The sequence below is a fragment of the Gambusia affinis genome, linkage group LG15, assembly GCF_019740435.1.
Source record: "Gambusia affinis linkage group LG15, SWU_Gaff_1.0, whole genome shotgun sequence".
Taxonomy (NCBI): Eukaryota; Metazoa; Chordata; class Actinopteri; order Cyprinodontiformes; family Poeciliidae; genus Gambusia; species Gambusia affinis.
In genome coordinates, this window is record NC_057882.1 from 4179879 (window position 1) to 4204625 (window position 24747).

A 24747-nucleotide genomic window follows, 5' to 3' on the forward strand; every position below is an offset into this window, starting at 1 on the left:
ATTTTCTGTCACTTTTATTTTTTGTAAGGGAAAGAAAAAAAGATTAAAATCAGATCTGGTATGAAAATAAAAGATTTTATTGTCCTTTATTTTTTTAAGCCAAATGGCCCAGCGCTGGGACAAACCGATTCGGTGAATTAACAGGTTTTATTCATCCAGTTTGTCTCAGAAACTGACGAGCTCAGTGGAGGGAGATCTTTCAAAAACAATTATATGGAAGCATAAAATAGAACAAACTGACTTATCAGAATGTGCTTATTATATAAGCACATTTTTATTTGCAAATGAAAATATTTATTTGCAAATATTTTTTTGAGCAAAAATGGTCAGTGTTGGATTACATTATTACAACCTGAGTCCATCTTCTCAGGTGGACTCAGAAGTACCAAAAACAACTAGAACCCAATTCCTCAGCACCGCTTCGTTTTCCAAACTCCTTGCCGTTTCTCTTCCTTCCTGCAGTAAATAATCTCCATGTGACGCAAAACGACCAACTGGAGATTTAAACTCAGGAAAAAAGTCTATTTAATGAGTCCAGATTCAGTCTGGAAGTAAAGAGCTGGTTCTGGTTCTGGTTCCGCCTTCAGTCATCACCCGATGGATCCCAGCTCACAGGAGAGACTTCACCAGCGCCACCATGTGGTCCACGCCGCACGCTACATCCACCACCTGACCTGGAACCGTCACCTTTACAGAGAGACGCAGAGATCAGAACATCATCAGCACAAACCGTTTCCATCTTTCTGTTCACACTTCAGTTTATTTTGATTCCTGGTGCGCTCCAAACCCCGCAGGGTTTCCACGGAGACGTCCACGCCCTCAAATCCTGTTTAAATGCTAATGTACGTCTGCGGAGGCGAATTGAAAAGCTCTCTGGGGGAACAAGCAGGTGCAGAGGTTTAAAACGGCGAGACAATCTTTCCAGATGCAAGACGTTTAATAAACCGTCGGGTTCTGGAGTTTTACAACAACGTACAGAAAATATATCAGCAGAGAACAGAAACCGTGAAGAATCTGCTGCCGGCTGTTTGCTTTTATCATTTTTAAGTCCAAAGGGCTCAATATTCTGTCACAGTCAGGTACAAGAACTGAATGAGAAATACTGATTAAGACTATTTTAAAGTGAAAGTCTGGCTTCTTGGAGCAAAGTAGGTCAAAAGCAATAGTGGTTTAAAACTTTTGCACAGTACTATTCATATAGTTATGGGACAAAGAAAGAACTCCATGTCAGTTCTAAGGTTTTAACATCAGGAACCTCTTATAGGAAGAGACAGGCCACGAAAAATCAACCTGCAGCAAAATATATTACTCACAAGTCATGTAGAAAAACAAATCAGTGTTGATGACTTTTTCAGTCAACAACAAACCAAACTACACTGGAAATATTTGTATACTTCCTTTATTTAAGCAGGTTAACCCTGTTGAGATCTAGATCTCATTTTCATGAATGACCTGGACACTGAAAATATTCAGGTCAAAGTTCATCAAACCCAAAGTTTTTGTATTTTTTATTGATTCAACTAAAGAAAATTAAGTACATTTGTCTTCTTACAATATTCCAACACACATAAGCCTGTCATGACAAATTTTGATGGACAATAATTTGTCCCAGAAATTATTGCAGTAAATGATAATATTGTCATTTTGAGACTATTTTCAACTAATATAATGATAATGGCATAATAATGCAAGTGTGCCCTGTCAAAAATCAATACATTTTAATTTATTAATATTTATCAGTCTACTCCCCACTGTGACTGGAAGATATTTCAAATATCTAAAATAAAACCACCAAAAACAATAAAAAACACAAACAACTGAAACCATAAATAACATGGATTATGAAGTCTCTATAAACAAAATTACCCTTCAAAAAACGTTCATCATCAGAATAACTGATTTAAAACAAGAGAAGTTTCTTCTGACTTAATGTTGAAGAAAAAAAAAGGTTCTGCATCTTTTAGGTGTTTGGAGTGTAAATCTGTCACTAAACAACCAAATGTTCCTTTATGAATTATTACAAACATGACTACGATTTGAAAGTTTAATAGATGAAGACCAGATGGAGACAAAGCTAACTTAAATACCCAACTTGTACAACATATTTAAAACCTTTAGCCCAAAAACAAAACAAGATGCGTTCAGTGTTCTTACTCTCCAGGGGAAGAATTGGTCGTCTTTCTTTCCGATACCCAAGCAGCCTCTGACGTTCTTCCCCCAAACGAAAAGTTCACCTCGATCTGAAAACCAGACGGCGACATCAGATTGTAACGTCTCGTCTCAGAGTTAAACGTCCGTCTGCCTCAGAAGAATCAAGCTGATGATTTGTTTAGGTCAGGAGTCTGCAACCTGAACAATCCAAAGAGCATTTTAGGTCTTCCTGCAGCAAAACAAGCTAACTCAGAGCTACAGATGTTAGCTGACATTTTGATAAACATCTACTGTAGAAAATTTGTTGTCATTTTTAAAATACAACGATTATACTTCTAGTTTTACATTTAAAAAATAAATCAGGATCCCATCTTCTTCAATGTGATCCTGATATTTGAGACGCATAGTTTCTAATTTCCAAAATGATAAATGGCACCAGAAAAATGGATCTATAAATACATCATCAGTACTTTTAGTCTCACTTAATAAATAAATCATTTCAATAAATAACTATTTATTGAAATGAAAAACTGATAAAACCCGGATTTATCATTCTACATATTTTGGAAAAATCAATAATTATCAATTTTGTACAAAGTTATTAAGAGCCACTCGCAGCTCCAGAGCCGCAGGTTGCAGACCCCTAGTTTAGAGAAAAAGGGTTTATATAATTAGGAATTTGTAAGTGAACCTCAATAAATTAAATTATCACTGAAAAATTCATTTTATTCAACAAGACAAACTCCCATAGACATGAAAACCCTAGATTCTGTGTCACAGTTAATTAGAATATAACATTAGACAAAATAAAAACAGATTTTCTTAAGCACAAATGTGAAGTTTCTGAGAAATATGCTAATTTTTTCACACAATATTTGGTTGGGGCTCCGCAGTGTTTCCCAACCCTGGTCCTCTAGACTCACTGCCCAGCATGTTTTTGGTATTTCCTTGCTTCAGTCCGGCTGATGTCAATTGATGACTGATTAACAGGCGTTTGTTGAATCAGTTGAATCAATCACATTAAAGCAGGGAAACCTCTAAAACATGTAGGACAGTGTGTCTTGAGGACCAGGGTTGGGAAACATTGAATTACTGCATCAATGCAACATTTCAAACATTTATTCTCAGTTGCAGAATCTTAAAACAGTGAGAAACCAGCGGATGTTTCCGTTTCTGCTACTTAAAAGATGACCTGGCAACTCAAACGTCAAGGAGAATTTCTTTAAAATGTGACCATATCTGAGTCTCACCTGTCACTGCTGCAAAATGGCTGAGGCCACACCTGACCTTGACGACGGCCACAGAGGGGTTGAACTCGGAGCGTCCAAACAGAGTGGGAGGAATCCTCTCCGGGTACGAAGACTCGGAGAGATTCGGACCTTTTCCCAGAATACCATAGCCCCAAACAAACACCTCTCCTTTTTCTGGAAGAATTCAGAAACGTCAGGATATGAAGGTTTCAGATACCTGAATGAATCCGTGTACGTCAGCGTTTTCCTTCCTGGGTTTAGTTCAAGAAAACGGTAACGATCACTTTGTGGACTCACCATTGAGAACGGCCACCTGGGTTCCTCCACATGCTGCCTGAACCACCTTCCCACAGCCTTTTAGAGGGAGATGACGTGGAGAGTTCATCTAAACGGTGAAATTACATCAAGACATCAGCAGTGACCTTAGGGAAGCAGGAGCTGCTGCCCATTAATCACTGAAGATGTAGCTCAGTTGTTAGATGTAAGGCACTGGACGTGTGGAGATGCTAAAACTTTACACAGAGGAACAACTTAAAGAGGAACGATGTACAGTCAGCACACAGCTTCAGTTATCACAACTAAATACCAGCCATCAGGCCCCAAATCTGGGTGTAATGATTAGAGCTGTATAATTATATCCATTCTACATATTTCTAGAATCTTTTCCACCCTTGGAAGGTATCGATTTTTCATCCACGAATCGATACGTTAAACCAAAGGGGTCCATAGACTTGTACCGTCTTTTTAACATGTCTGGTTTGTGACGACGAAGCAGCAAGACTTTTTCCTGATATCTGCTGCTGTTGTATCAACCTTCCAGAACCCTCAGGTCTTCTGGTTCTGCTCTCCATCCCCAGAACCAGAACCAATCATGGAGCAGTAGCATTCAGCTTCTATGCACCACAAATCTGGAACAAACTTCCAGAAAACTGCAAAACAGCTGAACAACTTTCTAATGACCCTACTGTCATTTTTTTCTGCAGCATAACAGTAGTTTTAAAGAAACATAACCTGCTATGAACAGAAATATACACCTGAGCAGTGGACTGATGGTCTTTAGGACTTTATTACAGTATTGTCTAAAGAAATGAGAATGTACTACTCAGCTCCTGGCTCTGCTCTGACACTAAATCATATTTTAAAAATGATCTTAATCCTCCATTTTTTCACAAAGTTCTCCGGTCAATTCAGACCCGTTGCAATGAGCTGATTTATCTGGTATCTCAGGGCCCTTTTTCTATGCAGTTCTACATCATACTCTTCATTATATTGATTCTAACAATAGCTATCCACTCAATAAGTAATCCTACCTGTCCTTTGTGGGTTTGTGGTCTCATTTTGCTTGATGCTGTTTCTTCCTTCTGACTGAGCTGCTACAAGACAAAGTTATGGGGCGTTGGGTCATACATATTAGATTACATGCTACAACGCCACACATTGACTTCACTGACTGGACTGATTAGTGGTTTGCCTTACCCGTTTCATCGTCCTCATCTGATGTTACCAACTGAAAGCTCCGTTCATGTGAAAAAGTTACAAGTCTTTGCACATTTAGCTGCATCTGTTTCCAGACCTCTCCTCTTTTTAGTCCTTCTCTACCCTTTGTTCTTCTACTTTCCATCTTTAAACACCCCTGACCAAGAGATCTGATGTTTTATGTCAGGGTGTGTCTTTGGAAAGGAAACCAAAAAAACGAGACCAGCTAGTACAGGCGGCTGCGATTCAGGTACAGGAGATATGGCAGGTCGTTTTTCACATAAAATCAGCTTCACAGACAATCAAAAGAAACCTATTTCATGTTAAAACTGCCTTCCATACATGATTAACCTACTAGTACAACCACAGATATCAATATCGGATCAATGCATCTCTATTGGTGTCCTGGTCAAAGTCTAAATGTCAAACCAGTTGTTAGAAAAACTTCCTGTGCCCGAAGTGATAACTCACCACCACAAACACAGAAGTCTTGTTCAGACACTGAAAACCTCACCTGGGTGGACTCAGTGGCCAAGGCCAGCTGTCTGTACTCAGAGTTTCCCCAGCCAAACAGCTGACCGTCCCTGGAAACGGCCAGGCTGCAGTCTCCGTATGTGCTGATCTGCTGCACGTCCACGCCGGCGAGCTCGCCTCCCACTTCCACCGGGGAGGAGCTGATGTTGAGATGGCCCAAACCTGAGAAATACCGACATTAATCAACCAAATCAACACAACTTGATTTGATTCAGGTTTCTAGTTTCCTCAAAATCAGTTTTTGATTCCAAATGATTATTGATAGTGATGTCATCTTTAATCTACAGGTGTGCAAATGTACCTCATGATTTACACTTAGACTTACTTTATTGTCATTCCACAAACACATGACAGCAAATTTGGCAACAAAATGAGAAGTGGAGACATTAGAGTCTCTTTCACCTTTATTAAGTTTGAAAAATGAATCCCTGTATCCTCTGTTTTGCTTTAACCAAACATTTTCAGAGACACAACTTTCTGCATATGTTCTCCTCCATCCACATGTTTCTGACCATTTCACAGTCTTTGTAGTTACTTAGTGAAGAATTGTAAAAAAAAAAAAGTGCATTATTTCTCACATTCCATATTCATGTCACCTGTGGATATAAAAGCCAGATAGTGAAAGAGGACTAGTTGAAATGAAACAGCAATATGGCTGTCCGAGGGCATTTCTGCATAAAAAACAGCAACAAAGTTCTGACCCTTTCACAATGAAACTGAGAGTCACAGTCAAATATCTTCTCCTCGGGTTAATGTGTGAATGTCACTGACCCGTCTGACCGTCGGCTCCCCATCCACAGGAAAACACTTTCCCCGTGTCAGTGAGGAACAAGCTGTGGTCCTGCCCACACGCCACCTGGAGGACAAAACCCCAAATCAGGAGCTGCTGCAGATTCAAGCCCAGCAGTAAGATTCAACTAAAACTAAATACTGATTTGAACTGAGTTAGGACTGAAACAAGACTTAATCAGATCAATTATCATTAATCAATTACTGAAATGACTGTCAAATAATTTAGTAATCAATTAGTTGTTAACTTAAGTATACAGATTAAAAACACCATTGGCTGAAAGAACAACACACTCCAAGCAGTAGTTAAACCAAAATTGTACAAAAACACATATATTTGCATTTAATATTAAAAAAATCTACTTTTTTTCTAAATCTGCTTTAACCAGACATTTAAGCTTCACCTGCTGCATATTCTGTAAAATGTCTCCAATTAAGCCAAAAACTAAATAGTAAATGCTTATTTTCTTATTTAAAAAAAGAAAGTGAATTATTTGTTTGCTTGCATCTTTTAATGCATTTCAAACATTGTATAAAATAAGCCTAAGTGGTTAAGCAAAAAATGGGCAGAATATGCCAATTTTTAAAAATTTAATTAATCGACACAATAATCAATTAAATAATAAATTACTCAAATAAGTTGCTAGTTGTAGCCCTGGTTGATACTTTAAAGTTTTCCAAACTTCCCAGCTTCTGACCAGTCCGATATGTTGTTTACCAGTCCAATGACAAACAACATATTGTTTGTCACATTGAACATATGATCAATATGTTCTAATATTCAGATCCTGATTTATACTTTCAACCTCTCATTTATAAAAGGACTATCCTTTCTTTTCGTCATATTGCATATTTTTGACAGACGACTGACCTGGACCACCCTGCTGCTGAAGCCTTTGATCCTGTGAATGATGTGGCTGCCACTGACGAAACACAGGGGGAAACAGCGCCATCAGGAGGTTAGCACAGTTACTGCAGCCACTCTACACTATGGTAAAAATGGTATATTTTTATGTTAAATTTAACTTTTCAGCAAACAATGTTAGACGACCAAAATGAAAGAAAGAAAGAAGGAGAGAGAGAAAGAAAGAAAACATAAGGATTGGGAAATGATGAATGTAAACAAGTCATACTTCATGGTGAAGGTGTGACCACAGACCTGTAGACTTCTTCATCAACGATCTTCCTCCCACACTGGCCGTACGCGTTGTTCCCCATGCTGAACACTGGAGACGGCAGAACGATGGAGGCAGTTACCATGCAACAGGATCCATGAAGAAGAAGGGAAAACAAAAAGCCAAATTCATGTTTATTTGCTTCTGCAGCAACTTCAGGTTAAATTAGAGCTGCAAGTTTCTGTTGGAGGAGCTGATAAATTAGGTCAACATAAGTTATTTCTAAAATGAAATAAATGGAAAAAGTGAAAGTAGATCTACCCTTGGCTTAAAAAATTTAATCTTCAGTATCTAATAATCTTCAGCAGAACCTTGGTTTGGGTTGGCCACGATTGTCTTTACAAGTTAAAAAGAAAACCCGGACACGTTACCACAAACCAGTTACCGGTTTGTATTCAAACTTCCTGGAGAGCAGCTAAAGTCACTATAAACTAAATCTTCCAGGGCATGAAACTAACCTTTTGCACTGTTTGCATGAAAACAATTTTCTTCAGTGCACCAATCCAAACATGGTAAATTAAGTATTTGTGTCTAGTTTCTAGGCCAAATATCTTAGTACACCTGAAATAAGACAAAACTCAATTAAAAGTAACTTTTTAGCAACTTATAAGAACTTTTTTCCTTAATACTGGAATTATTAGTTCCACTGTCAGTAAACACATGGGAAAATGGGTTGTTATAAGTGAAATAATCTGTCAGTGAACCTAGTACCTTTTATCAATATTAAGCAATTACTGACGTAAAACGAGCTACTATTTTTGCTAAAAAATTTTAATTTTTGAGCAAAAGTGTGGGATCTCATTCGATGTACATAAAATGGAGGTTGATGGCTGAAACTCGGGGCTTAAATTTCCTCTATTTTGTCCTCATCCGTGTTTTCCTTATAAAAGGAAAACATGAGCAGAGGTCTTTGTTGTCCAGGATTCGTCGTGGTTCTTACCTCCCTCCTGGTCGGTGAGGACCAGGGAGTGGGCGCGGCCGCAGGACACCTGGACCACTCTGGTCTGCTGAGGCTGGGAGAGAGGCAGCGCCACCGGCGACGGCTCCAGAACGTAGTCGTAGCTTTTATCTGGATGGAGGAAACAACAAATGCATTCCTTCAGAAACTCAGTCTGGGAAAAGCTCATCTATGTCAAAGAAATTGTCTATTAGATTTTCCGTTTTAGATCAATTTAACTTTGTAACAATACTCAACCCAGATGTCTTAAGGATTTTTTAAGTGCCTGAACACCAATGTTCCCATTACAGAGCAACCTTAGCTTTTCCAATTTATGTAACAATGCAGATTTATTTTAACACAAATGAGTAAAATTGTATTTAATTTTTTTTTGTCTAAAGACCATAACCTGGAAGTAGAAACAAGTTTTCAGGCACTTCTGTAAAAATAAAGGTTTATGTAAATATTTAGGTGTAATGGGCAAACAAGTATTCACACCATTTATCTCCTTAAAACTGACAGAATCTGCATTTCCATTGATCATATATTTGTGCAATTTGATATTCTGAAAATAAATAGGCTTAATGGAAACACAAAAAAGTTTTGTTATAAGTGGAATAATCTACCAGTGAAATTGGTCACTTTATCACTATTCAAGAATTAATCACTGTTCAAGATTCTTGAATAGTGTAATGGGCCTCACTAGGAAGGTACTTGTAAAATAAGACAAAACTAACTTACATGTTATAAGATATTTGCACAAGAAACTAAACATAAAATACTTGGTAAGATTTTCTGGTTTTGCGGTGTAAGAACAGAAGTAGGAAGCAGCAGTCCAGCTCTTACGGGCGCTGTGTTGTGTGCGCTGGAAGCCCAGCTGGGAGTCCTTGTTCAGGCCCATGCCCCAAAGTTTGGTCACGTCTTTGGTTGAAGAGGCCATGAGAGTGAAGCCGTAACCACAAGCAGCCGATGAAATCTGCAACACAAGAGCAGAAGAGCTTTAAGATAACGAAAAACTACACTAAATCACAAACTACAATGTTTTCTACTTGGATCTTATGTGATAGATCAACAAGGTTTTCAAATGTCTCTATAAATAAAAATGTGGAAAGCGGTGAGATTCTATTCTGAACCCATCAAAAAAAGTTAGTTTTCTAAAAACTGGTGTGTTTCTGTTCAGCACATTTATTTTCATCATGTCAATTTGCGCAATTCTATATGGTTAAAAGAAATGCAGCTAGTGAGGTTTACCTGCTCTGCAGTCTCCAGGCGGTATGGAGTGTACTGATATCTGCGAGGATTTTTCCTGCCACTGTCCGGCACCACGAAGCTGGGGATCCCCAGTGCCCCGGTGAAGCTGAAGCCCCAAACAAACACTTTGTGGGTCGGCCTCCGGTGCTCGCCGACGTACTGGAAAACTGGCTCGCCGCTCTTCTCCTGCGGTCTGGACGCCCCGCTGAGTGTCGCGTAGCCACACACACGCAGGGCCAACCGCATGTGGCGAGGGCAGAGACACGGGAGAGCCATCCTGAAGAAACAAGCAGAGGGACACAAATATCATTAAAGATGTTTAATAGTAACTAAAATCAACATTCGGATATAATAAAAAATGTAGAGAAGTTTCAAAGTATTTTAAATTTAAAACTGCAAAATAAATTCAACACATGGCGTCATTTTATAACATAATATTTTTTTTTAATAAACGTTAGAAAATTAGTAAAACACTGATCCTGTCAAAATGGGCAATACGTAAATAAATTGTAAAGTAATTAATGTACCCAATGTTGCAACCCAAAATTTAAATATTGAAATATATCATACTTTCCGGTGTGACTTAAATCTTTCACTTTACTTATAATCTTACTGTTTTACTAATTAGTTTACTTAATTATTTATTTTTCTCATTTTATTTAGTGCATTCTCCTTTACTGTGTTTTTTTCAGTAAAAACACCCTGATTTTTTTTCTCTTCAAAAAGAATCCGGGTATGACACAAATATTCAGATAGATAGAGCTGTTGGCAATGAATTAATTTGTGGAGATTAAACGTATTTAACGTTTTCCAAACGTGCAAGACAAACAACCAAGTATAAATTATTCCACCAATGAAATATAAAGGGGTTTTTAAATAATTCATGAGCGCCGAATTATAGTAAAAACACTCTTAAGGCATATTTACCAGTTCACGTTTTTCCAATGAAATTGTATTCTTGAAAACATTTAAATGAATCTTAAATTTGTAGAAAAAGTTGCGAGATTCAACAAACTGCTCCACGTTTTATCAAAGTAGCGTCTGGACTCACCGTCACCTTCACGTTCCTTCCCAAAAAGAAATTAATTTTAAAATCCAAAGAACATGGAGTAGAAAAGACGAAGAGATATAAAACGTTTTACTGTCATTATAGTTTACTTTTAGCTAAATGAGAGAGAAAAGTACACACTTCCGGTACAATTTTCCTTACAGTAAAATGTCATTTAATTTAGGAAGCACAACGCCATCTGCTGGAACGGAGGATATACTTACTCTATATACGTATTTTTCTTTTCTTTTTTTTACATTGATTTTATATTTGTTTAAATATGAAAATGCATAAGTAAAATTACACTGAGAGGGGCTTCATTAATTGTAATGCTTATTCAGATTTCAAATTACTTTACTTTGCTTCTGCATTGTAATGTTTTATTGTTTATCGTTGTATGTTTACATTTACGTTTATAACACTTTCAATTGCCGTATTGATGAAATGTGCTATGCAATGAAACTTTTCTTGCGTTGTCTTCCATGCTTCCACTTACCATTATTTTCTTGTTTGTGCACCTGGAATTCCCTGTGAGACAGTAAAGTATATTTCTATTCTATTCTATACTATACTATTTGTTAAATTGTCAACTGATAGTTGAAAATATATAGAACCAGTCTGAATGTAATATACACGTAAAACAAAGTTTATATCCACATCAGTGTAGCAGAAAAATAAATAATATAAACAAAATTATGCACAATTAGTGCCAAAATGGATTAAAACAAGTTTTATGTGTACCAAAATTGCTTTGATGGAAATGTCAAACAAAACAAGAAAATCATTAGACAGAGCTATGAAAAGAGGGGGGTGAGTTATAAAAAGATGAAAAACGTGAAAACATAAAAAAACAATTCATGGCATAAATTAAAACAAACAAAGGAAATGAAAAGAAACAAACCAATACGGCATGAAAAGTTTAAATGGCCACAAGAGGGAACAAAACCAAAAAGCATGAATAAAAACCAAATTGAAAACTAATTATTGTATACCTCTTCAGGATCTTTATATTTTCAGTGTTTCCTGACAATATTAATTACATGTCCACATCTCAACCCACCACCTGATTGTATTTTCATACATTGCATGTTTTCCCATTAAATATTTTTGCTGCACAGATCAACACTTCTTCATTTTATTGATGTGCACTAAGAACAAAAAGCAGTTCAGTGAGCACAGCTGCATTTGCTTCAACTGTGCACAATCAAGCGACAATCCGCTGTCGTGCAGGATTAGAGCTGATCTGGAAACGAGTTAATGCTGCAGGACAGTCGGTCAGGTGAGAGTCTGACCTTAACCTCACGGGTCATCAGAACTGCATCAACAGCGGCTGAACGAGCTCCCAGGTGAGTCAGGTGGAAAGGCCTCACCTGAGTCAGCTCTGACGCTGCTTCTGTTCCTGTCTGTGCACACACACACACACACACACACACAGGGAGTGAGGCGCTTCTGAAAGTCCATCAGACGGTGTGAGAGCAGCGTCTAGAGCTACTATGCGTCTGAGTGTTACACCTGGTATCTGTTTATATTTTACAAATGTCACCACTCTGGACTTTGACACTCCAAAGCTTTATAATTCCCATTCAAAGACAAAGATTTATGCTGATGGCATTAGATTACTGTAGAGATAAAAGTCACAGTCATAACCGTCAATTGCAGCTGACGGTTATTTTAACACAAGAAATCAGATAAAAAAAACATGAAACCCTTAGCCAATTTTTCACTTAACCATTTATTTTAAACAATATTAAAAATGCATCAAATACACAAATAATTCAATTCCGTTTTAAATAAGAAAATGTACATTTCACTGCCTAAAATGAGCTGCATCCCCAGAACTAAAAGTGGAGAAGCAGCATTCAGCTTCTACGCATCAGAAATCTGGTACAACAAACTTTCTTAAAACTGCAAAACAGCAGAAACAGAGTTCCCTTAAATAAAGGCTTAAAGTCCACCTGTTTAGAGTTGCCTTAACCACAACACTGACAAAACATATGATTTTGATCATTAAAACCTAATGTTTGTCACTGGTTTCCTCAATTGGTGACTGTATGATGTTATTTGTACTTTTTATTTTTGTGTTTTTAAGATGTAAAAAAAGAAATCAATAAATCCATTTACTTTTAAGATATGAAAATGAATAGCAAAATGTGCCTAAATGGATACTTTTTATTTACAGAATTTTAACAAAGTGAAGCTAAAATTCCAACTTGAGGAGGTTTGGGTGGGACATTTGTACAGACAAAGAGGGTTTTATTTTAAATGCACAATGTATATATTTCTGTAGTTTTGGTTTAATTACTGCTCTGAGTGTGCTGTCCTTTCAAAAAATTGCCTTTTTTCGAGCCAGTTAACGATCCATTGATTACTAAATTTGTCAACAATTACTTGAATAATTGATTGATCATGATCAGTCTGATTAACTGTTTTAGCCCTAGCAGCAATACAGCATTTTAACACCTCCCCTCATTATCATCTATCGCTATGCCTCTTGCTGCAGCCGAATAATTATGCTGATGCCTGAAACAAGTAACAGTTAATCTAACCAACTGCTAAATTGAGGTTTTGTTAGTTTGCTGAATGAGCCCCTTCATATCGGTCGTCCCGTCTAAAAGCAGGTATCTGCCGAGAAGTAGCGACTAATCCTTTAAGAGGATAAACTGTGAGATCTAGAGGGAGGGATTCAGGATTCACCGACTGTCTACGGAGGCCTGCACAAGGCATTTCTGCCAACTTAGCAGACTGAGTGTGTGTCTGGTTGAAACCTGCTGCTGGAGTCTTTATTATTATGCCTTTATGGAGCAGGAAGGACGATGCAGGCTGAGGAAAACTCAGTGCAACATGAATCTGAGGACTGAGAGAACGGGGGGTTAAGGTGAGTCAGAGACGCTTTTAAAATAAACACTTTGGGCTCAAAAACATGCCCAGAAATTCTGCATAAAACTAGTGTTAAGTATCTCTCATATTTCTGCAGCCTTCAGTAAAGGAAGTCATTATATTTGACTTTGCATTGTAGTTTTAATACATTAAAAGATTTTTTTTTTTAATTCTCATGCGAAGCAGAAAAGTAATGACAAAAAAATCTGCGTTATTTTAAGAAGTGCCTTGGAAATTTATTTATTATTCATATGTATGGTAGGATTTTATAAGATAGACTAATAAAGTAGTGAATGGTTGTGAAATGGAAGCCAAATGATGCTCTGTTTAAAAAGTTTCAAGCATATTGCATAAAGAAAAGTATTCAACCCCTTTGATTCAACATTTACTAAAAGTATTCTGGGTTTGTCTCTGACAGTTTTGTTCGTCTACAGAGTGAAAGCTGTGACTAAAGTAGCTCAGGATCTGTCAGACTGTCTGTTAACATCAAAGTTCAAGTCTTGAATTTAGGTCTAGACTTTGACTAAACCATCTTAACACATGATTATGCTTTAGAATTTCACTGTAGCTCTGTGTTTTCTTCAGGACTGTCCCATCAACTCCGACCAGCTTTCCTGTTCTTAATATATCTAATATAGAGTAGCTGTGGGAGTAGCTACTCATACAGCACGATACTGTCACTGCGTTTCCATAAACATTTGTTTTCGCGCATTTTAAAGAACTGCATTAGAAATGGTTGATGGAAACAGCAAAATTTGAAATAGCTTCCTTAATTTTGCAAAAACTTTTTATGCTCACTTGAAGTGGTTTTAGGCTTGTCTGAAAAAGAGCGGATGTGGTAAAGAGGAGATGGAAAAACATTTGCTGAATAAGCTCTGACGTCACGAACTCTCGGACCCACTGATGGGTCGGTGCCTTACCAAAGGCACAAAACTCCAAACTTGAGTTCTAAGTACGTGTCTATATTTAAAAAAGAAAAAATGTGGAAATCTGAGTTTGAAAAGTTGAGAATTTGCTAGAAATAACTCAAATTTTGAGAATAATCAATAATCAATACAAAAATAACAACAAACATCTCTGAGTGAAAAGTTTTAAACTCTTGGATTTTCAAAAGTTGGAAGTGTTTGATTATTGAAACTCAGAAATTCGCTTGCTTTATTTTTCTATAACATTTCAGAGTTTTGGCAGGAATTTTCTCCATAGATTTTTTTCTGTCTACAATGGCCTTAATAGTCCATTGTACATTTGTGTGGGTTAGCGTGGATGAAAACCATCCCGAAACAGATTCTCTGTGTATTATATTAACTTTTTAAATGATGTGAAGAAAATATTCTTTATTCAGGTGGGTTTGTACAAGGCCTGGGAATCTGATGAGGTCACAACTGACCAATTAGATTAGAGCGTTTTGAAAGCCTAAATATATATTTTAGTGTATATTCTAGGTGAAATTTATCATCTTTTCAATAACTATATGACATCATAACATGCTAACACTACTATATCTTTGTCCATGTCCAGTCTTACGTCCATCAAGACTGCCATGCCTACGTTGGAGGTGATCTGCAGCCTGATTGGCTGGCTGTGCCTCTACCTGTTGTTCTGCTCCACCTTCTCTCACCGAGGGCCCGAGTGGAACTGCCGCTTGGTCACCTTGACCCATGGCGTGATCATAGTGCTGCTGACGGCATACGTTGTGTTTGTTGACGGTCCCTGGCCCTTCACACATGCAGGTCAGCAGCGCAAAACACAGAAACTGTGATGCGATGGTTCAGTTCGAAGGCAAACATGGCGGATTGTTACTCAGAACAATAAATCCAAAGCCAATTTAAGATGGTTCTCTATGTTTAAACCAAATAAGATAATTTTGGAGGTCTGATTCCCAGAAGTTCAAAAAAGACCAGAAACCATTCTGATGCAGTTGAATCTGAAGACATGCTGAGCATGGACACAAAAATATGGAAGTAAATATGTGCCATCAGAATTTGAATAAAAAATACCTCTGAAATTTGAATGTTGTATATTAGTGCTTACTTTTTCAGTATTAAAATAAATTCAGAATATATTTTTAACCTAAAAAAAATTTCAATGTCATTATTTTTGCAGTAAAAAAAAATTCGGTGTAAAATTTTTTACATGGTTGCAATTTTCAGTTATTAAAAAAATTCACATTCCTATTTCAAAGTGATCAAATTTTCAATATACATATTTTTCACAGTTTAAATTTTCAGTGTTAAAAAATTCAGCATATAAAAAATTCAACTTTTCAAAATTCGTTGTGCTCAAATTCGCCGTCTCAAATTCACCGTCTAAAAATTCGCTGTCTCAAATTCAGCGTCTAAAATTCGCTGTAAAATGGCCAAGGTTACTTCAGGTCACAGACATTAGCAATGGATGTCCGATTCCAACATCCACATAATCACGTGACACAACCGTCATATTGAAGAAATACCAGCATCACCCAGGCTGGCGACCATGGAGGCAACGCAAACCCAACGGTGAGTTTAATGCTTTCATATTTCTATAGTATATTTTATTTTGTGCATGAAGTTTGATACATTATCTTAAAGCCTGATTTAAAACACGGGTTGGGCCGTTGTTAATCTTACACCGTGTAGTGCCGGCATATTACATCTTGCTACCTCCTAGCACCCCCAGCCCCTCCCCGCTGTCCCACGTCCAATTTCCCCAGTTTTATTTCAAAAAGAAATACCACTTGGGTCAAGTCTAGAATCTTTAAAGAGAACTGATGGGTGGCGACATTCTGGGTTGTTTGTATGTTGTCTTAGGTGAGACTGAGACAGGCAGTCTTAGTAAAGTCGTAATTTTTCAGGAGATGCTACCGCTAATATGGCTGCCTTGTGTGCTTCAAAGAGGGGCTGTGAACACTTTCCGACATTAATTATAACCACAACCCCATTCTGTTCAGCTACCGTATTGTTCAGGTGACTTCATTACAACATCATCCAAAATACTGCTTCTCTTATCTGACAATTGTTGATATACAATATTAATTTACATTCTTTTTACTTTGCCTAAAACCTCGTTCTGTTACCTAGCAACACTATAAACAACCGCCTTTGTTTTTTCAGTTGATTTTAACTAATTTTCAAGAAAATATATGCTTGTAAGTACATCTGTTAACTTATTTTAGATTAAATATCATAATTTAATTTAGATTACTGTGACTTCTCAATGCTGACCTACTGATGTCAAAATACTTTTTTATTTTACTGGCAATTTTTTTAATGTTTTTTTTCTTTTTTCAAGGAACTTTTGCTGAATCATATTTTTGATAGACTCCGTGATCGTTTGGAGCAGGAAGAAGCAGTTTTATATCTGGGAAGAGTGTGCACAATCAAAGGTTTGTACAAATGACAAGTTTCAATATGTGATGCTTTTGAATGTCTATAGTAACATTAGCTTTGTGTGGTCTTCAATATGATGAGATTTGAAGGGCAGTTTTTAATCGTTTATTACTCCATAATTGAAGGACTGAGCGACTGTGGAGAGATCTGTGGATGGCTGTAACGTGCATCTATTATGACGTATACACTACCTTAAAGAAGAGGGATACCTGGACATTTCAAATGAAGCACTCCTCTTCTGTTGCCATTATGTCTTCCTGCCATGTCTGCAGGATGATCTGGATACTTTCTGCAGTGGCTGGGACAATCACCCACTTCGAACTGAAGCAACATGACTCCTAACCTGCTCTGGGTTCTTGGTCGTACACATCATCCAATTCCTGAACCCCACGGTGCCTTGACAGAGGTTATTAAGATTATAACGGAGGCTCAGATGTATTTGCTGAACATTTTATGTTCAGATTTTTATTTAATAACAATAGCTGAATAACGGCAAACGGCTGTTTGTAACCAAGCAACCAAAATCAACAAAGGCAATCATGTTTTAACAAGATAACATTTTAATAAGATACATATGACGTTATAACGTGATAGCGCTCAATTTTTTTTCCTGTGACAGCAATATGCTTCCGTGCCAGTTTAAAAATTCACCATTTATGAAATGTAAAGCAAAATGCTGATCATGTTACCACAGAGGTGAATTTTAGTGCTTTTATGGTAGACATGTCAGAGAACAAAAATGTTCTAAATTTGTAATTTGTTTTTTTTCTTTACTCAAAAGGAACCCATTAGGTACATTTGTACATTTTTGTATTGCTTTACATTACTTCAATTATAAGAATCAGAAAAAGTTTTGTCTTATGTTGTTTATTTTCTAATACCTAAAGCATATATGAACTCATCTAAGTACATTCAATAAAATTTTGCATAAAAAAACAATTTCAGTTTCATATTTAAAACTGCCTGTACAAACAGTACTGACTCAGAGAAATGAAATATCTACTCTGAACATTGTGTTATTCTAGTTCCTCTAGTTTTGAATTTGACAAAACTAGAGAAATTAGAGTAACAGCAATGTTGTCGCTCTAATGAGTAATACATATGATCACATTTAAACATATGTATCGAACTTGTGATCTGACAAAATCAGAAAATTGAATTGATTCTACATTTCAACAAAACTGTTTTGTTTTAACAAACTGATTCACAAACAAAGAACTGCTACAGCTTAAATGTAGATTGTTTTTTATTTATTTATTTTTTTTAACAGGTCAATCACTCAAAGCAAGCCAAAGCCAGATCATGCGTAGAGGAAATGCATGCTACAAAATCCTCACTGAAAGAGTTGTAATTCCAGTAGTGACAAGGAATTCTTAGTGTTTTGTAGCATGTGGTGTAGTTTCCACGAACAATCTCCACAGACAGACTTGCTGGCAGATTTTCCCATCCAGTCCAGAATTTCATCAGGTCTCCTCTTCCTCCACTCCGTGGTCTTTCAGTTAGTAAATTAAGTAAGTGGCTTGCAGATTCAACAATAGCATCCTGACTACCCTGTAGTCACAAAATATATAAAAGACAAAGTAGCAGTTGAAAAAGGATTAGTTAAAAAGAAATTTACACTTCATGAGAATGATCACTTTTACTCAGGAAAGCTCTGTGCTGTAGGGTTCCCACCTTTCAGAAATTAAAATAAGGATCTAGCAGATGGAAAGTGTCATTCTATTTCACTAGAGAAACTAAAACTGCAGTACCATAAGTTTTAAAGAATAAAGAGACAGTATAATTTCTTCAGTTTCCCTCTTAATTTTTTTTTTACAATTGCTAGCATTCATCCCCACTGACACTGTTCAGCATGGCATGTGTGTCTTCCCTCTCCTGTATCTTTGCTAGGACATGGTAGAGTATCGGTTGAGGACGTTTTAAAAAGACGCAGGTTGAGAACGGCTCACCACGACTGCTAACCCTCTTTTGCACCTAGTGTTTCTAGGCAACCGTGACATCATCAATGGTCCAAAGCGTTCTGGGGTCCTTACTAGCTCCCGCCACATTAGCTGAGCTTAACATGTCTTGTGTTTTATTTTTGTAATTATTGTTACACTAAATGTTTATATGCATGTGATAGGCGTTACTGTCGGACATACAGAAATACCGAACAAATCGCGTCTCGTTACGGGGCGATTCCGTATTTTACTTAAAGGGATGGCAATCCTACTGTGCTCTTCTCTCATTAAAATTATAGAAACTATATAAAACACAAATAAATCTACAATTTGTAAGATTAACAACGGCCCAACCCGTGTTTTAAATCAGGCTTTAAGATAATGTATCAAACTTCATGCACAAAATAAAATATACTATAGAAATATGAAAGCATTAAACTCACCGTTGGGTTTTGCGTCATTTTCCATGGTCGCCAGCCTGGGTGATGCTGGTATTTCTTCAATATGACGGTTGTGTCACGTGATTATGTGGATGTTGGAATCGGACATCCATTGCTAATGTCTGTGACCTGAAGTAACCTTGGCCATTTTACAGCGAATTTTTAGGCGCTGAATTTGAGACAGCTAATTTTTAGACGGTGAATTTGAGACGGCGAATTTGAGCACAACGAATTTTGAAAAGTTGAATTTTTTATATGCTGAATTTTTTAACACTGAAAATTTAAACTGTGAAAAATATGTATATTGAAAATTTGATCACTTTGAAATAGGAATGTGAATTTTTTTAATAACTGAAAATTGCAACCATGTAAAAAAATTTACACCGAATTTTTTTTTACTGCAAAAATAATGACATTGAATTTTTTTTTAGGTTAAAAATATATTCTGAATTTATTTTAATACTGAAAAAGTAAGCACTAATATACAACATTCAAATTTCAGAGGTATTTTTTATTCAAATTCTGACGGCACATATTTACTTCCATACAAAAACAGGTTCGGTGGGTTTAGCTTTGCAAAGAATAGGGGTTAAAAGTATCACACTAAACCTGTAGACCTCAAAAAATGTTTTGAAGACGGATGTTATTGGTTCAATAGTTACATTCTTATAGGATTAAGATTTTATTTTTTATCTCCTCTGCAGGCACAGAAAACACTGACCTCCAGATATCTGCCCTGGCAGTCTGCCTCGGCTACTTCTTCTTTGACCTGGGTTGGTGCGTGTGCTACCGGAGCGAGGGCCCAATCATGCTGGCTCATCACGCCGCCAGCATCGTGGGCATCCTCCTGGCGCTGCTGATGGGCGTGTCGGGCTGTGAGACCTGCGGGGTGATCTTCGGCAGCGAGATCACCAACCCGCTGCTGCAGAGCCGCTGGTTCCTCCGCCAGCTGGGACTCTACGACAGCCTGCTGGGCGACGCCGTGGACCTGCTCTTCATCCTGCTGTTCGCCACGGTGCGCGTCGGCGTGGGGACCGTCATGTTTTACTGCGAGCTCACTTCGCCCAGGACTTTGCTGATAATGAAGCTCGGCGGCGTGGTCATGTATCTGCTAGCCTGGGTGTTCATGGTGGACATCGCCAGGTTCGGCTACAAGAAGACCAGGGCCAAATACAGGAAGTGGATGGTGAACCGTGAGCTCAAGGACACGAGCGAAGAAAAACCAGTTGGGCACAAAGAGTGATTGACAAGACTAACTCAACTGCTTTCACATGTTTTTTAACAGACCCTCTGTGAATTTATTATTTTTTAAAATTTTATTTTACCTGCGGTACGGTGGACTGCAACTTTTTTAAAGTCTGTGGAAAAATAATTCTGAAAAACCTTGATAAGTACGTTTATCTTTTAAACTAAATAAAAGTGGGCCCTGACAGAACATTGGGGCCCATGTTCTGTCAGATCATCATACGCTCAGAATAGCATATATAATATATATATTAATATATATATATATATATATTAATATATATATATATATATATTAATATATATATATATATATATATATATATATATATATATATATATATATCATGACTTTATGTTGCAGATTAAATAAAATCTTATGGTAATGACAGCATATACTTGTCTGATAGATACAGCCAATTCATACTAAGCATATGACGATTTGACATAACGCCCAGTCTCTGAGCTGGTAAAATATTTACATTACAAACTAAGTGTTAGTTGGCTTGTTATGTGAATATTTAGCTTGCCAGCTAAATCCTATATTTAATTTGAAGATAAATATTTAGCTTCAAGCTGAATAGTTAGCATGCTAACCATTGCTGATAAAACAGAACCTCACTTTAATTCTTACTTCTGAATGATTGCTTTTATGGTGCTAAAGGTGCTATGGACACCTTTATTTGACATAAAGATGATAAATAATGACATACTTTCATTACTATAAGCCTCTATTTGTCAACATTGTTTACGTCCGTCTTGTGGAGTCAAACTTACCCTGAGACTTAAAATATTTGCCAGCAGATTGATTTGAATTTTTGTAACCTTTTTTGCTTCACGGCAGATTGCAGAAGATTAAAGGGACCAAAAGGTGAAACCAAAATCTTCAGAAATCAGAACTTCAGATTTATTCCGGGTCAGTTCACCAATTCATACCTCCATTTTGGACATTTAAACAAACCTTTTCATTCCCTTGTGCTAAATGAATGCCAATACATATTTGTACTTTTTGGTAATTCAAAGTGCAGCAGGTAAGTTTTGAATCTGGCCTACAGAACAAGTCCAGAAAATGTTGAAAAACTCATGTCCGAGTCAGAACAGAGGAGAAACTACTGTTATATTATTAAAACAATAAAAAGCAACACTTGTGGAACAGCTTAGAACAGTTTGATAATAAATCTTCTTTAAGTAGTTTGTGTCGATACATTACATGACGTCATGGTGCAAAACAAGGAACAGTGGATAAAACCACGGAGCTGATACACTTTAAACATTTTACATTAAACATCTTTACATTACAACATGTCTCTCCTCAGTCCGTCTTTGCTTTATTGTCCAAGAAGTGAAAGCCACAGTGTGTTCGGCGCAGTCTTACGGCCAGTGAGTCCAACCTTTAAAAAGAAGTAATCAACCAAACACATTAGAGGGAGCCTGTAGCAAAAACAATGGAGTTTAATTAACTCCACTCAACTGGACAGGAGGTAAACGGCGTCACAGCAAAAACACTAAATATTACTAAGTTTTTTTGTTTGTTTTTGGGTCTAGATTCTGGTGCAAATATCTTAGCACACTTGAAACAAGAAAGCTAACTTACTAGTAGGAGCTTGTTGTAATTTAAAAAAAAAAACTTAATACATTATAACAAGACATTTTTTCCATGTTATATGTTTGTCTTCCAGTGAAACTAGTACTTTTTAAATCAATATTAAGGAATTATCTTAAAACAAGCCCCCTTACCTTCCTGAAAAGCTACCTTCAAGTTAGTTTTGTCTCATTTCAATTTATTTGTAGTAGAAACTAGATCAAAAATATCTGGTAATATTTTGCGGTTTGTAATATTTAATTTTGTAGTATATTACTAAGACTGCACTGATTCAGGATTCTGCTTCATCTGAATGCCTAAAACCAGCCAAGTAAATATAAATTGCTTCCAAATGGGGAATGTACAGTAGCTGAGACTTTTTCTGACAATATTCATAATATAAGCTGGAATGCCTTAAGTTTTCTTCTCCACTGTCACTGTGTGCTTGTCTATGAGGAGTAAATGCAATTTACTGGGTTTCCTTACACAAAAGGTTTTTTTAACTAGTTTGAATGCACTGCAAAAACATTAAATCTTACCAAATATTTTTGTCTAGATCAGGGGTCCGCAACCTTTATAATCCAAAGAGCCCATTTTGGGTAAATACAACCAAAACAAACGTACATGTCCAGCTCTAGTGGAACAGATGGTTTGTTGTCTTTTACCAACAACAAAAGAGAAATCCTACAACCGCTAAAATCTGACGTCACTCCATATTTGTTTACATTTTGAGAAGAAGGAAGTTGTTCTCCGTGTCTTCAGAGGCTTTTGAATCGTTTCCTTCAGTGGTCCTTGATGCAGCGCCACCACAGGCGAGGAGGGGAATATGCTTTTCAAAGGTAGTGTAAAAGAGAACCGTAGCAGCTGAAAATGTAACAAATGTTGCAATTTTGGTCCCAATCAATCCAAATCTATCAGACTATCATGTGTGAAAAAAATCAGTGAAGAAATGACAAACGTGCTGGATCAGTTAAATGGGATTTCAGTGACCAGTGAAATAAAACATCCAAGTAATCAGAGTTTGCGTTGGGCATAAAACGTTTTTCACAGTGACTCTCATTTCTGCTTATCTCAATCCATTAAAAACAATATTTTAGTTTGTCTGCCTCTGAGTTGTTGAAAACATTTGTGGCTTGGCAGTAACATCTGAATCTCTTTTTCTTCGGGGGAAATATCATTACGAGATAGCACTTTTACTTCCATGCTGTTGAAGCATCCATGGAGTCCTGAACGCCTCGCCAAAGCTCCCTTTTTCCATTTCATACATCCAGTGTTTACGATCAGTTTACAGTTAATTGTTTTATAGGGAAAGGTCTCTGCAGGTAAAACATGATAATCATGCTTTGCCCAGTAGAGCTTCCATTATCGGTGGCTTAAAGTGAAGTGAAATCCCCCATTTGACTCAGATCGGGTCTACGATCACTGCAGTCCCTCTGAAACAAAGTAGACAGGGTGTTTGATGACAGGTGGAGTAAAAACAGTCACATGTACGCAAAGAGAGCTGAAACCCACCGTTGTTATCATCCGAGTCTGCAGATCTGTTGTTGTGGATTTGCTGCAGTTCGTTGTACTTCATCTCTACTTCCTGCAATAACATAAATACAACAAAACAGTTATCAACAGTAACGTCTGTCACTGTTATAAAAAAATCATCAACATAGACTACAGAATCCAGGATGCGAAGATGCAGGAGCTACATGAAAATGAAACTGGACACATTTTCTATTTCTGACATTTTTTTAAAGAAAATTCTTAACATTTAAGAACAAAAAATTATTTAGATTTTACTCATGTAATTACTATTTGTTTTCTTCAAATTATAGCATGCTGGGTGTTGTGGCCATTAATGTTGAAATCCTGTAAATCAGGGGTGTCCAAGGTGAGGCTCAGGGGCCATTTGCGGGCCTCTGAATAAATTTGGGTGGCCCTCAATCACAGTTCTAGAAGGACTTAAATTTGGTTTGCCGCTGCACATATCCACAGGATTAAATGTTTAATACCTTCTTAATTTGATAAATGAGCTTCACTGGAACACATAAAAATGTATTGAATTTTACTCAGTATAAAAGCACTTTGCACCAATCTGATGGTTAAATAACCACAATAACAGATTGAAAACAATAAATATCCTGGTTGTTGAGCTCCTATGTTTATTAATTAGTGACATTACACTACATCAAAAATAACTTTCTTTTTTTTTTTTTTACCATAAAGAAAAAATATAAGCAATCACATCCTATTGGTTCATTTATCAGGCCAATGAGGGCAAATCAAAGCAATTTGACCAAACTTAAACACTGCAGGTTGCTTTGCCACCAATCAGGGTTTAATAATAAACAGACATAATTTGAAACACATTTAAAGATTTTTCCATCGCATGATGGCTACAAGGATTTCTGTTAATGATAAAGACATTTTAAAACAAACTCCAGTGTGTTTTACCTGCAGGTACTGCAGGTCGGCTTGCAAGAGGCGCAGGTGGGTCATCAACTGCCTGCTCAGGTCGGGGCCGTCGCCCCCTGCCTGTGAGGAGGAGGACAGCAGCTTCCTCATGTCGATAGCGACGTCGTCATCGGTGCTGCTCTCCCCAGAACCGGCTTCAAAGTCCAGACCCGCAAAACCACCTGGTTAAAGACCAGAGGGTTTCAGAATCTGGACCAAAACATCTAAACTTCAGTAAGGGTGTG

At 37.1% G+C, this 24747-nt stretch overlaps 3 protein-coding genes across 10 annotated transcripts in view; 1 reads left to right on the forward strand and 2 right to left on the reverse strand.

Moving 5' to 3' along the window:
- Window positions 1-56: 56 nt before the first annotated feature.
- On the reverse strand, window positions 57-20059 carry rcc1l (RCC1 like). Of its 6 annotated transcripts, none has more exons than XM_044140996.1 (13): window positions 19955-20059; window positions 9564-9840; window positions 9159-9288; window positions 8316-8444; window positions 7360-7426; window positions 7072-7123; window positions 6183-6267; window positions 5392-5573; window positions 4712-4774; window positions 3699-3786; window positions 3402-3575; window positions 2155-2240; window positions 57-687 (listed from the first exon to the last, which is right to left on the reverse strand). In XM_044140996.1, exons 2-13 carry the CDS (start codon window positions 9837-9839, stop codon window positions 610-612), a joined length of 1410 nt encoding a protein of 469 aa, XP_043996931.1. In that variant the 5' UTR covers window position 9840; window positions 19955-20059; the 3' UTR covers window positions 57-609. The 6 variants fall into 6 exon arrangements, with proteins under 6 accessions (XP_043996931.1, XP_043996930.1, XP_043996928.1 ...); XM_044140995.1 differs by lacking the exon at window positions 19955-20059 and adding an exon at window positions 10615-10789; XM_044140993.1 differs by lacking the exon at window positions 19955-20059 and adding an exon at window positions 10491-10590.
- Window positions 13352-20697, forward strand: tlcd5b (TLC domain containing 5b). 2 transcript variants are annotated; one of them, XM_044141001.1, is made up of 3 exons: window positions 13352-13486; window positions 15007-15218; window positions 19938-20697. In XM_044141001.1, the coding sequence occupies exons 2-3, from the start codon at window positions 15029-15031 to the stop codon at window positions 20474-20476; spliced, it is 729 nt and encodes a 242-aa protein (XP_043996936.1). In that variant the 5' UTR covers window positions 13352-13486; window positions 15007-15028; the 3' UTR covers window positions 20477-20697. The 2 variants fall into 2 exon arrangements, with proteins under 2 accessions (XP_043996936.1, XP_043996935.1); XM_044141000.1 differs by lacking the exon at window positions 13352-13486 and having other exon boundaries at window positions 14997-15218.
- An 881-nt stretch (window positions 20698-21578) lies between these two features.
- Window positions 21579-24747, reverse strand: part of arhgef12b (Rho guanine nucleotide exchange factor (GEF) 12b) — a 39616-nt gene continuing 36447 nt past the window's right edge. Inside the window, exons 34-37 of one of the 2 annotated variants that reach the window (XR_006372964.1) lie at window positions 24503-24684; window positions 23573-23645; window positions 22786-23493; window positions 21579-21869 (exon numbers count right to left, since the gene is read on the reverse strand). Coding sequence is in view for 1 of the 2 variants with exons in the window: in XM_044141002.1 (XP_043996937.1) it covers window positions 23480-23493; window positions 23573-23645; window positions 24503-24684 (269 nt within the window). In the remaining variant the exon portion in view is untranslated. Of the gene's footprint in view, window positions 23494-23572; window positions 23646-24502; window positions 24685-24747 lie in introns of both variants that reach the window. The other variant, XM_044141002.1, reaches the window with a different exon arrangement.